Source organism: Thalassophryne amazonica, chromosome 5, assembly GCF_902500255.1.
Source record: "Thalassophryne amazonica chromosome 5, fThaAma1.1, whole genome shotgun sequence".
Lineage (NCBI taxonomy): Eukaryota > Metazoa > Chordata > Actinopteri > Batrachoidiformes > Batrachoididae > Thalassophryne > Thalassophryne amazonica.
In genome coordinates, this window is record NC_047107.1 from 133451839 (window position 1) to 133466515 (window position 14677).

A 14677-nucleotide genomic window follows, 5' to 3' on the forward strand; every position below is an offset into this window, starting at 1 on the left:
CTGAGGAGTACCATGATCTTGCTGACATCTTCAGCAAAGATCTGGCACTCACTCTTCCCCTGTACCGTCCGTACGATTGTGCCATTGATTTGATCCCAGGCGCTGAGTACCCGTCCAGAAGGCTGTACAACCTCTCTCGTCCTGAGCGCGAATCAATGGGGACCTACATCCGGGACTCCTTAGCTGCCGGGTTGATCCGGAACGCCACCTCCCCGATGGGTGCAGGTTTCTTTTTTGTGGGCAAAAAAGACGGCGGACTCCGTCCATGCATTGACTACAGGGGACTGAACGAAGTCACGGTTTGTAATCGATACCCGCTGCCTCTGTTAGATTCTGTGTTCACGCCCCTCCCTGCATGGAGCCCAAATTTTTACCAAATTGGATCTTAGAAATGCGTACCACCTGGTTTGGATCCAGAAGGGAGACGAGTGGAAGACGGCATTCAACACCCCGTTAGGTCACTTTGAGTACCTGGTCATGCCGTTCGGCCTCACGAATGCGCCCGCAACGTTCCAGGCATTGGTTAATGACGTCTTCGTATACCTGGACGACATCCTCATCTTCTCCACGGATCCTGAGACCCATGTCCAGCATGTACGTCAGGTCCTGCAGCGGTTGTTGGAGAACCGGCTGTTTGTGAAGGGCGAGAAGTGCGAGTTCCACCGTACTTCTTTGTCCTTCCTGGGGTTCATCATCTCCTCCAACTCCGTCGCACCCGATCCGGCCAAGGTTGCGGCGGTGAGGGATTGGCCCCAACCGACGAGCCGTAGGAAGCTGCAACAGTTCCTCGGCTTTGCTAATTTCTACCGGAGGTTTATTAAGGGTTATAGCCAGGTAGTTGGCCCCCTGATGGCCCTGACCTCCACTAAAGTCCCCTTCACCTGGTCGGATCGGTGCGAAGCCGCGTTTAGGGAGTTGAAACGTCAGTTCTCGTCTGCACCCGTTCTGGTGCAGCCCGATCCCAATTGCCAGTTTGTTGTTGAAGTGGATGCCTCTGACTCAGGGATAGGAGCCGTGCTGTCCCAGAGCGGGGAGTCCGACAAGGTTCTCCATCCATGTGCCTATTTTTCCCGCAGGTTGACCCCGGCGGAGTGGAACTATGACGTCGGCAATCGGGAACTTCTTGCGGTGAAAGAGGCTCTTGAGGAGTGGAGACACCTGTTGGAGGGAGCTGCGGTACCATTTACGGTTTTCACGGACCATCGGAACCTGGAGTACATTCGGACCGCCAAGCGTCTGAACCCCAGGCAAGCCCGCTGGTCACTGTTCTTCGGGCGATTTGACTTCCGGATTACCTACCGTCCCGGGACTAAGAACCAGCGATCTGACACCCTGTCCCTGGTCCATGAAGAGGAGGTCAAGGTCGAGCTGTCAGATCCACCGGAACCTATCATCCCTGAGTCCACTATCGTGGCAGCCCTCACCTGGGACGTGGAGAAGACCGTCCGGGAGGCCCTGACACGGAACCCGGACCCGTGGGCCGGCCCTAGGAACAGACTCTACGTCCCACCAGAAGCCAGAGCTGCTGTCCTGGACTTCTGTCACGGGTCCAAGCTCTCCTGTCACCCAGGGGTGCGAAGAACCGTGGCAGTGGTCAGGCAGCGCTTCTGGTGGGCGTCCATGGAAGCCGATGTCCGGGAGTATGTCCAGGCCTGCACCACCTGCGCTAGGGGAAAGGCAGACCACCAACGGGCACAGGGTCTACTCCAGCCGTTACCTGTGCCCCACCGCCCCTGGTCCCACATCGGCCTCGACTTCGTCACGGGCCTCCCGCCATCCCAGGGCATGACCACCATCCTCACGATAGTGGACCGGTTCTCCAAGGCGGCCCACTTCGTGGCCCTCCCGAAGCTCCCGACGGCCCAGGAGACTGCAGACCTCCTGGTCCACCACATCGTGCGTCTGCATGGGATTCCATCCGATGTCGTCTCTGACCGTGGTCCCCAGTTCTCCTCGCAGGTCTGGAGGAGTTTCTGTAGAGAGCTGGGGGCCTCCGTGAGCCTCTCGTCCGGGTACCATCTCCAGACCAACGGACAGGTAGAGCGGGCCAACCAGGAATTGGAACAAGCCCTTCGCTGTGTGACCTCGGCGCACCCGACAGCCTGGAGCAACCATCTGGCCTGGATCGAGTACGCACACAACAGTCAAGTCTCGTCTGCCACCGGCCTCTCCCCGTTTGAGATGTGTTTGGGGAACCAGCCCCCATTGTTCCCGCTAGTGGAGGGAGAGGTCGGGGTGCCCTCGGTCCAGGCCCATCTGAGGCGGTGCCGTCGGGTGTGGTGCTCTGCCCGCTCTGCCCTGCTCAAAGCCCGGACGAGGGCCAAGGCCCATGCAGACCACCGGCGGTCCCCGGCCCCTGCATACCAGCCCGGGCAGGAGGTTTGGCTGTCAACAAAGGACATCCCATTACAGGTGGAGTCCCACAAGCTGAAGGATCGGTACATTGGCCCTTTCCCCATCATCAAAGTCCTCAGTCCTGCCACGGTGAAGCTGAGGCTGCCAGCTTCACTGCAGATCCATCCAGTATTCCATGTCTCCCGGGTCAAGCCTCACCACACCTCTTCCCTCTGTGCCCCCGGACCGGCGCCGCCTCCTGCCCGGATCATCGACGGGGAGCCTGCGTGGACAGTTCGCCGGCTCCTGGACGTCCGTCGTAAGGGCCGGGGATTCCTGTATCTGGTGGACTGGGAGGGTTATGGACCCGAAGAGCGCTCCTGGGTGAAGAGGAGCTTCATTCTGGACCCCGCCCTCCTGGCCGACTTCTACCGCCGACATCCGGACAAACCTGGTCGGGCGCCAGGAGGCGCCCGTTGGGGGGGGGGGTCCTGTTGTGTGGGCCGCTGAAGAGGAGGTACTGCTGGCCCACCACCAGAGGGATTACATTTGGATTGTAAAAATAGTGGATTTGTATGATCTCTATAGCCAGTATTATGAATGATTCTTATAGCTCTTTTCTGCATTACTGATAGTGATTGTGTTGTACCTTTGTAAGTATTACCCCATACCTCTGCACAGTACTGTAAATATGGTAAAACCAGTGAGCAGTAAAGAATGCGGAGTGAGTTGTGGTCCAGAATATGTTTCGCTTTGTTTAGAACTGAAATGCTTCTTGACAGTTTACTTTGTATATGTTTTATATGAGTCTTCCAGTTTATCTTATCATCTATTATCACCCCCAGAAACTTATTTTCATGTACCCTTTCAATATCTACCCCCTCGACTTGTAACTGAACCTGTATGTCTGTATTACAATAGCCAAATAACATGTATTTTGTTTTACTTAAGTTTAATGATAATTTGTTTCTGTCAAACCATATTTTCAATTTTCCCATTTCTATACTGATCCTCCTCAGTAACTCCTGCAAATCCCCCCCTGAACAAAAAAATGCTTGTCATCTGCAAATAATACTAATTTTAATATTTTGGAAACATTGACAATATCATTTATATAAATTAGATACAGTTTTGGACCCAATTCTGACCCCTGTGGGACGCCACAAGCATTGTCCAAGCATGATGATGTATATTCCCCCAACTTCACAAACTGTTTTCTGTTAAGTAGCTTCTCACCCAGTGCAACACCAACCCCCTAATCCCATACTGTTCAAGTGTATTGATTAATATGTCATGATTGATTGTATCACAAGCCTTTTTAAGGTCTATAAATATTCCAACTGAATGTAATTTGTGGTCTATGGCGTTTGTAATCTCCTCAACTGATTCTATTAATGCAAGTGATGTTGAACTATGTGCTCTGAATCCATATTGACTATCAGTAAGTAATTTATGTTTATTTATGAATTTGTCTAATTTATTATTGAATAACCTTCCTAATAATTTGGAAAATTGTGGAAGCAAAGAAACAGGTCTATAATTTGTGAAGTGGTGTCTATCCCCAGTCTTATACAGCGGCACAACCTTAGCTATTTTCATTTGATTCGGAAATTTACCAGTTTGAAATGATAAGTTACAGATGTATGTTAATGGTTCTACAATCCATTCAATGACCTGTTTTACCACCACCATATCAATTTCATTTAAATCGGTAGATGTTTTGTATTTACAATTATTCACAATGTCTATCTAAGGGTAACTCTGTTTTTTATTACCATTTTTGATAATGCTATTTAATATATCCCATATTCCTTTAATATTGTTTTTGTTATATAATATGTTACTATAATATTCCTTCCTACATACCTGTATAATATTAGTTAATCTATTTTTGTATTTCTTATATCTATTTTCTGCCTCTTTAGTCTTTAGTTTTATGAATTCTCTATACAGTGTATTTTTCTTATTACATGCATTTCGTAACCCTTTCATCATCCATGGTCGATCTTGGAATTTTTTGTTTTCTGTAGTCTTGTTTAATTGGACACTTTTTGTCATATAATGATGTAAATATTTGTAAAAAAGTTTCATATGCACTATCAACATCATCAGATCCCGGGCAGTCGGGAAAGCAGGCTGACTGGGTGACTGTGAGGAGGAAGCGTAGCCCTAAACAGAAGCCCCGTGTACACCGCCAACCCGTTCACATCTCTAACCGTTTTTCCCCACTCGACGACACACCCGCCGAGGATCAAACTCTGGTTATTGGCGACTCTGTTTTGAGAAATGTGAAGTTAGCGACACCAGCAACCATAGTCAATTGTCTTCCGGGGGCCAGAGCAGGCGACATTGAAGGACATTTGAAACTGCTGGCTAAGGCTAAGCGTAAATTTGGTAAGATTGTAATTTACGTCGGCAGTAATGACACCCGGTTACGCCAATCGGAGGTCACTAAAATTAACATTAAATCGGTGTAACTTTGCAAAAACAATGTCGGACTCTGTAGTTTTCTCTGGACCCCTCCCCAATCGGACCGGGAGTGACATGTTTAGCCGCATGTTCTCCTTGAATTGCTGGCTGTCTGAGTGGTGTCCAAAAAATGAGGTGGGCTTCATTGATAATTGGCAAAGCTTCTGGGGGAAACCTGGTCTTGTTAGGAGAGACGGCATCCATCCCACTTTGGATGGAGCAGCTCTCATTTCTAGAAATCTGGCCAATTTTCTTAAATCCTCCAAACTGTGACTATCCAGGGTTGGGACCAGGATGCAGAGTTGTAGTCTTACACACCTCTCTGCAGCTTCTCTCCCCCTGCCATCCCCTCATTACCCCATCCCCGTAGAGACGGTGCCTGCTCCCAGACTACCAATAACCAGCAAAAATCTATTTAAGCATAAAAATTCAAAAAGAAAAAATAATATAGCACCTTCAACTGCACCACAGACTAAAACAGTTAAATGTGGTCTATTAAACATTAGGTCTCTCTCTTCTAAGTCCCTGTTGGTAAATGATATAATAATTGATCAACATATTGATTTATTCTGCCTAACAGAAACCTGGTTACAGCAGGATGAATATGTTAGTTTAAATGAGTCAACACCCCCGAGTCACACTAACTGTCAGAATGCTCGTAGCATGGGCCGGGGTGGAGGATTAGCAGCAATCTTCCATTCCAGCTTATTAATTAATCCAAAACCCAGACAGAGCTTTAATTCATTTGAAAGCTTGTCTCTTAGTCTTGTCCATCCAAATTGGAAGTCCCAAAAACCAGTTTTATTTGTTATTATCTATCGTCCACCTGGTCGTTACTGTGAGTTTCTCTGTGAATTTTCAGACCTTTTGTCTGACTTAGTGCTTAGCTCAGATAAGATAATTATAGTGGGCGATTTTAATATCCACATAGATGCTGAGAATGACAGCCTCAACACTGCATTTAATCTATTATTAGACTCTATTGGCTTTGCTCAAAAAGTAAATGAGTCCACCCACCACTTTAATCATATCTTAGATCTTGTTCTGACTTATGGTATGGAAATAGAAGACTTAACAGTATTCCCTGAAAACTCCCTTCTGTCTGATCATTTCTTAATAACATTTACATTTACTCTGATGGACTACCCAGCAGTGGGGAATAAGTTTCATTACACTAGAAGTCTTTCAGAAAGCGCTGTAACTAGGTTTAAGGATATGATTCCTTCTTTATGTTCTCTAATGCCATATACCAACACAGTGCAGAGTAGCTACCTAAACTCTGTAAGGGAGATAGAGTATCTCGTCAATAGTTTTACATCATCATTGAAGACAACTTTGGATGCTGTAGCTCCTCTGAAAAAGAGAGCTTTAAATCAGAAGTGTCTGACTCCGTGGTATAACTCACAAACTCGTAGCTTAAAGCAGATAACCCGTAAGTTGGAGAGGAAATGGCATCTCACTAATTTAGAAGATCTTCACTTAGCCTGGAAAAAGAGTCTGTTGCTCTATAAAAAAGCCCTCCGTAAAGCTAGGACATCTTTCTACTCATCACTAATTGAAGAAAATAAGAACAACCCCAGGTTTCTTTTCAGCACTGTAGCCAGGCTGACAGAGTCAGAGCTCTATTGAGCTGAGTATTCCATTAACTTTAACTAGTAATGACTTCATGACTTTCTTTGCTAACAAAATTTTAACTATTAGAGAAAAAATTACTCATAACCATCCCAAAGACGTATCATTATCTTTGCCTGCTTTCAGTGATGCCGGTATTTGGTTAGACTCTTTCTCTCCGATTGTTCTGTCTGAGTTATTCTCATTAGTTACTTCATCCAAACCATCAACATGTTTATTAGACCCCATTCCTACCAGGCTGCTCAAGGAAGCCCTACCATTATTTAATGCTTCGATCTTAAATATGATCAATCTATCTTTGTTAGTTGGCTATGTACCACAGGCTTTTAAGGTGGCAGTAATTAAACCATTACTTAAAAAGCCATCACTTGACCCAGCTATCTTAGCTAATTATAGGCCAATCTCCAACCTTCCTTTTCTCTCAAAAATTCTTGAAAGGGTAGTTGTAAAACAGCTAACTGATCATCTGCAGAGGAATGGTCTATTTGAAGAGTTTCAGTCAGGTTTTAGAATTCATCATAGTACAGAAACAGCATTAGTGAAGGTTACAAATGATCTTCTTATGGCCTCGGACAGTGGACTCATCTCTGTGCTTGTTCTGTTAGACCTCAGTGCTGCTTTTGATACTGTTGACCATAAAATTTTATTACAGAGATTAGAGCATGCCATAGGTATTAAAGGCACTGCGCTGCGGTGGTTTGAATCATATTTGTCTAATAGATTACAATTTGTTCATGTAAATGGGGAATCTTCTTCACAGACTAAAGCTAATTATGGAGTTCCACAAGGTTCTGTGCTAGGACCAATTTTATTCACTTTATACATGCTTCCCTTAGGCAGTATTATTAGACGGTATTGCTTAAATTTTAAATTAAATTTTCATTGTTTTCATCACTCTGCATTTAATCATTAGTGATCGATCTCTGCCCCCCTTCACGGCATGTCTTTTTCCTGTTTTTTTCCCTCAGCCCCAACCAGTCTCAGCAGAAGACTGCCCCTCCCTGAGCCTGGTTCTGCTGGAGGTTTCTTCCTGTTAAAAGGGAGTTTTTCCTTCCCACTGTTGCCAAGTGCTTGCTCATAGGGGGTCGTTTTGACCGTTGGGGTTTTTCATAATTATTGTATGGCCTTGCCTTACAATATGGAGCGCCTTGGGGCAACTGTTTGTTGTGATTTGGCGCTATATAAGAAAAAAGTTGATTGAGTTGAGTTGATTGATCACTTTCACTGTATACCTTTTCCCAGTTTTGCTCCTGTAAATCCTTCTTTAGTGTGTTCATGTTTTCCTCTGTCCGCACTCGCCTGTATTTTATTTTCTCCTCTGGCTGATTCCGCTGATGGTTTCTATTATAAACGATGAAAAGTGGTAGATGATCACTATTGTCATTGATTAATAATCCACTCACAGTATTATTCTCAATATCATTGCTGAATATATATATATATATATATATATATATATATATATATATATATATATATATATATATATATATAATTTTTTTTTTATATAGCGCCAAATCACAACAAGCAGTTGCCCCAAGGCGCTTTATATTGTAAGGCAAGGCCATACAATAATTATGTAAAACCCCAACGGTCAAAACGACCCCCTGTGAGCAAGCACTTGGCTACAGTGGGAAGGAAAACTCCCTTTTAACAGGAAGAAACCTCCAGCAGAACCAGGCTCAGGGAGGGGCAGTCTTCTGCTGGGACTGGTTGGGGCTGAGGGAGAGAACCAGGAAAAAGACATGCTGTGGAGGGGAGCAGAGATCGATCACTAATGATTAAATGCAGAGTGGTGCATACAGAGCAAAAAGAGAAAGAAACAGTGCATCATGGGAACCCCCCAGCAGTCTACGTCTGTAGCATCCAAAGTTGTCTTCAATGAGGATGTAAAACTATTGACGAGATACTCTATCTCACTTACAGAGTTTAGGTAGCTACTCTGCACTGTGTTGGTATATGGCATTAGAGAACATAAAGGAGGAATCATATCCTTAAACCTAGTTACAGCACTTTCTGAAAGACTTCTAGTGTAATGAAACTTATTCCCCACTGCTGGGTAGTCCATCAGAGTAAATGTAAATGTTATTAAGAAATGATCAGACAGAAGGGAGTTTTCAGGGAATACTGTTAAGTCTTCTATTTCCATACCATAAGTCAGAACAAGATCTAAGATATGATTAAAGTGGTGGGTGGACTCATTTACTTTTTGAGCAAAGCCAATAGAGTCTAATAATAGATTAAATGCAGTGTTGAGGCTGTATATATATATATATATATGATATTTTCTAAAAGCAGACTGCAGTGGCTCAGAGATTATTCTCAGTAAAATAGTCTACGAGCTGCCATGACACCACTTTTTCCAGAATTCTACAGCAAAATGATAGATTTGATATCAGACGATAGTTTTTCAATACACTAGGGTCAAGATTAGGTTTCTTAAGTAATGGTTTAATCACTGCAGATTTGAAACATTTAGGATCCAGAAGTTAATGAGAGATTAATAATTTCCATCTTTGCCCAAGAGTGGGCCACAGGTCCTTAAACAGTTTAGTTGGTATAGAATCAAATAAACAGGTTGTGCTTTTTGTTGACTTTTGTTGACATTACGAGTTTCTCAGCATGCCTAGTAAGATACTATCAAATTCTGCAAATCTGTCATACCTCAGCAGTGGTGGGCACAGTTCTGCTAATCCTCTAACTACTGATTATTGAAGCTACCTTTTTTGTTATTGGATTAGCTTTACAGCTAACTTCAAAAACCAGCAGTGGACCAATTAGCTTCCGCTAAATATAGTTTCGCTAATTTTTAGTACGCTAACATTTTATTTGCTGGCATAGTAAGTAAAGCTGAACGGTCAAAATTATTTGTAAACCCTAAAAGCACATTTTAGTTTTTCTCTGTGTTTTGCAGCAGACAGGCAGCTGTGAAGAGCTGAGCTCAACCCTAACCCTAGCAGAAGGGGCCTGGCTGCCTGGCTGTTACAAAAATAAATAAATAAAAACTTCTTGACAGCATACAGACAGCCTGACCTGAGGCAGAAGTCATGAAAAGCAAAGCAGGCTTGACTTATGATTTGATTTGAAATCCAAACTAATTCTGGATGGTTTATTTAACCTTAACTGTCATTTTTACAAAGTGAAAATATCACAAATAGCTTTTAGTTTTAATGTAATGCACTAATTCTAAATGTTTGAGCATTAAAACTCACAGATGCCGAGAGGTATTATGGGAAATTGAGCCTTCTAATCACTAGTTGGATGTAAAAAAAAAAAAACCCAACAAACTAACTTGTGTTTTTGTTTTTTTACAAATAAAGTTGTATTTGTAAATATGTATTTTTTTTTTTTATTTGTAAAAAAAAAATGCATCTGCAAAACTGAAAATTCTGTTTAAGTCTGCCTGATACAGCCCACTGAATGGCAGCCTTATGACAGTTGGATGCTATTTACAGTAATGTTCAGAATAATAGTAGTGCTATAAATCATGAAAAAACTGTGGTTATACAACTAAATACTAGTTTAGTGATTCACAGGATTGATAAAAAAGCAGTTTGAACATAATAGTTTTGAGTTTGTAGCGTCAACAGCAGATGCTACTATTATTATGAACACCCCCTTTTCTACTTTTTTTTTTACTAATAGCCCAATTTCATAGCCTTAAGAGTGTGCGTATCATGAATGCTTGGTCTTGTTGGATTTGTGAGAATCTACTGAATCTACTGGTACCTTGTTTCCCATGTAACAATAAGAAATATACTCAAAACCTGGATTAATCTTTTTAGTCACATAGCACTACTATTATTCTGAACACTACTGTACACTTGTGCATTTTGGGTCAAAATGACAGGAGCGCTGACTCATTGTTTGTGTTGAGTTTTTGCTTTCCTTTGAGTCTATACTCAAAAGCAGCGGCGGTGCTTAAACTCAAAACTGGCTTGTCAGTAGCTGACAGTGTATTGGAGTCAATATAGAAAGGTAATGGTTATTGGTTTACCTGTAGCTTCTGCGATTTTTTTATCGGTTTATCGATTTATTGTTTTAAAAGCTAACTTTTGAGTTAGCCTCACACTGTTCACACCATCTGCAGCACGGGAGGTCCGTTCGAGAAAGTGGTCTGGCAGAAACAAAACAAAACATTTTTATTGCATTTTTAAAGATGTTTGAATGTGTCTTTTTGTTTATATTTTTGTACATGCAGCGTATTCAAGATATGGAGGAGCGGCGGATTGAGAGAATTGGTGAAGCTATGCGTTTGACAGCAGAAGCAGAGAGGAAAGTTCTTCCCGTTTTAAGTCACTGCCTGGACACCATGATGGACGCCGCTGAGGGCATCCAGCCTCGGATGGTAAGAAAGCTGATGTTTGGCTTTTGTGTCATCTTTGGGGGGAATATTTGTATTTTCTGGCTAAATATTTGTAGGTTACTTCAGATCTGATGGTTGTTCAGCCAATCAACATGTATTTATAAAGTGCTTACCGCACCAGATGGTGTCCAAAGTGCTTAACAGTAAAAAAAAAAACAAAAAAAAACAAAACAGATTCACAAAAACAAAACACACATACAATAAATTTAAAGCGACACATAACAGAGCAGGGGTTCTCAATCCAGTCCTGTAGGACCCCTGAGCCTGCACGTTTTCCATCTTTCTCTGCTCTGCCACAATAATTCAGGTGTATGTCCGGAGTTGATTGGCTGTGCACGACAGGAAACATTTTCTAAAGTCACGCACCTCTGTGTGGTATGTTTTCACTCCCTCTACTGCACTTTGTCAAATTCCCAGTGATGATTTTTCTTATGGCGCCGGATGCTGAGGAGTCATTTTAAACCCCTCGAATTACTGCTGACAGTCAACACAACAAGCATGTCCACTATGGTGGAGTAAGTATTTAGACAGTGGCACCACTGTCTAAATACTTACGGATGTGACAAACATTACAATACTGTACATTTGCCACACCTCAGCGTGCATGTTGGCACTGCCATCTCTAAAGGGCTGGTAATGCAGTAAAACGGTGGAAAATGTAGACAGTCTGGACTTACATATGGCCTGCATGCGACACGCTTCCTGGAGTGATCTGGCCCTTTATTTGAAAAAAAAGAAAAGACGATAGATAGATAAACTTTATTGATCTCACAGAGGAGAAATTCACGTTACATCAGCTCTTAAGAAAAACACAAGGCGGGTGCAAGTAGAGGAAAATGTTCATCGAACAGCGTGTGCAAAGATAAGCAATAATAATAATAATAATAATACTTGTAACAGTACAAGACATAACAAATGAGGCAGAAATAGAATATATATGTATATGTATATATATACACACACACACTCACATGCGTGCTTGTGTGTGTGTGTATATATATATATATATATATATATATATATATATATATATATATATATAAACATGATTGGGATTGAAAAGGAGATACGAGCATCTTCTTTACAATATGTGAAATGGAGTTCAGATGTGATAAGGTTACATTAGTGCAGGGATTTGTAAACGAGTTGTTATTGCACGTGATTTGTGGACATATTATTACAGTGATTGTCAGTCTACTGCGGGATAACGAGAGTAGCCACGGTCCTGTAGTTGACCATTTTGTTAAATGGTGTGAGGACTCATATCTTCAGATTAATATATCTAAAACTAAAGATATGGTCATTGATTTTAGGAAGAATGGTAGCACACCTGGCAACACAACAATGAATGGTCAACCAGTTGGAATTGTGAAAACTTATAAATACCTTGGGACTATTATTGATGACTCGCTGAAGTTTGAGGCAAACTGTGAGGCGGTGTGTAGGAAGGGACATCAGCGCTTTTTCTGTCTCAGGAAACTGTCGTATTTTCACATTGGCTGAACCATGTTAACACTATTTTATCGTGCTTTTATTGAATCTGTTTTAGCTTTTTCTTTGGTGGCATGGTTTGGCAGTTTGACATTGAAGGATAGGAACAGACTGAGTCAGATCATTAAATGGTCCAGTCGGTTGATTGGTGAATCGCAGCTGAGTTTAGAGTCCCTGTACACTAAACAATTACAGCGGATAACCAACTGCATTATAGTTGATGACTCCCACCCCCTGGCTAATAAATTTCAGCTTTTACCTTCTGGCCGTAGGTTTAGAGTCCCAAGGTGTAGAACTAAACGCTATAAGAGTAGTTTTGTCCCAGCAGCAATTGTGCAACTGAACAAATCTTAGTAGGTTTGCATATGCTTATATTTAGATATTTATATACTTATTTATTTATTTGCCCTTTGCACACTAGTTTTAAGATGACCATCTTTTTAGTGGTTTTAAGGTTGTGAGTCCTTGGTGGTGTTTAACTTGTTTTGTGTATGTTCTTTGTTAGTATTTTAGTGTTTTTTATTGTTGTTGTTGTGTTGACTAACATGGACGCCTTTTTTCTGTTTTCTGTTTGCTGCAAGCCAAATCTACCTACGGGTAGTAGGTTACCTGAGTTACCTAAAGTTACCTGAACCTGTGGTTATTTCACAGTGTTATTGTACAGTCTGACAGCAGCAGGGAGGAACGACCTGCGATATCGTTCCTTCTTGCACTGAGGGTGCCTCAGTCTGTCACTGAACAAGCTGCTCAGCTCCACTACAGTCCGGTGCAGAGGGTGAGAGGAGTTGTCCATGATGGATTCGAAGTTGGTTAACACCCTCCTCTCAGCCACCTCCTCCAGAGAGTCCAGAGGACAGACCAGGACAGAGCTGGACTTCCTGACCAGCTTGTTCAGTCTCTTTCTCTCCCGCTCTGTGCTGCCCGGGGCCCAACAGACAACAGCATAGAGGAGAGCAGAGGCTACAACAGAGTCATAGAAGGTCTTAAGCAGAGGCCTGCTCACTCCAAAGGATCTCAGTCTCCTCAGGAGGTGGAGGCGACTGTCCTTTTTTGTACAGGGCATCGGTGTTGTGAGTCCAGTCCAGTTTGCTGTTTGCAGTTACCTGTTTGCCCAGGTATTTGAGACTGTCCACAGTCTTTATGTCCTCCCCCTGGATGTTCACCGGTGGATGAGGTGGTGGTTTTCTCCTGAAGTTGATCACCATCTCCTTCGTCTTACTGGTGTTGAGACACAAGTGGTTGCGCTCACACCAGTCCATGAAGTCTATGATGACCGACCGGTACTCCAGCTCGTTCCCCTCAGACACACGACCCACAATGACGGAGTCATTGGAAGTGGCAGCTGTCCGTGTTGTACGTGAAGTCCGAGGTGTAGAGGCTGAAGAGGAAAGGCGAGAGGACGGTGCCCTGGGGGGCCCCGGTGCTGCGCCTTACCACCTCAGACTGACAGCCGCGCAGGCACACGTACTGCGGGCTGTCAGTGAAGTAGCCGATGGTCTAGGCAGCAAGGTGTCCATCCACACCTGCGTCCTCCAGTTTCCCCCTCAGCAGTGCCAGTCTGATAGTGTTAAAAGTGCTGGAGAAATCAAAGAACATGACTCACACAGCGCTCCCGCCGGTCTCCAGGTGGGTGAGCACTCGTTGCAGTAGGTAGATGACAGCGTCATCTACCCCAATGTTGGGCCTGTAGGCGAACTGCAGTGGGTCCCGGGTGTTGCTCACCACGGTGCAGAGGTGAGACAGGACGAGCCATTCGTGGTCTTCATGAGGTGGGAGGTCAGGGCAGCTGGTCTGTAGTGGGCCAGTTCCTTGGCATGTGGTGCTTTGGGAACCGGGACCACACAGGAGGTCTTCCACAGGGTGGGTAACACCCCCAGGCTGAGGCTCATGTTGAAGATGTGGCTGAGGACCTCACAGAGCTCATCTGCACAGGTCCTCAGCAGCCTCGGGGAGATCCCATCAGGTCCTGCTGCTTTCCTCTGCTTCAGCCGCAGGAGCTGGCCTCTCACCTCGGCTGGAGTTACAGTGAGAGGGGGAGCGGGAGGGGACACTGGTGTGTGAGCTGAGGTGGGCTGGTACTGAATACAGTTGCGGGGGAGGAGGGACAAGGTCCAGGGTGCAATGAAGGTGACCAGGGGGTAGAAGGTGGTGGGTCAGAGGGACTGGAGGGCTGGCTGCTGGAGACATTTGGGCGGGGGGGAGTGGAGGAGCCAAAACAGTTAAAGTAGCTGTTTAGCTCCTCTGCGAACTGAGAATCCCTATCTGCAGTCCTGCTGGCACCCTGCCCAAATCCGGAGGTGGTCTTGAGGCATCTCCACACGTCTCTGACGTTGTTCCGGGCCAGCTGCTCCTCCATACACCTTCTTGGCTGCATGGATCTTCCAC

At 44.2% G+C, this 14677-nt stretch overlaps 1 protein-coding gene across 1 annotated transcript in view; it reads left to right on the forward strand.

Annotated features, from left to right (window-relative positions):
* The window catches only part of fnbp1a (formin binding protein 1a), a 350992-nt gene that overhangs the window by 90298 nt on the left and 246017 nt on the right, over positions 1–14677 (forward strand). The window contains exon 9 of the mRNA XM_034171436.1: positions 10637–10783. Within this exon, the coding sequence (XP_034027327.1) occupies positions 10637–10783 (147 nt within the window). The remainder of the gene's footprint in view (positions 1–10636; positions 10784–14677) is intronic.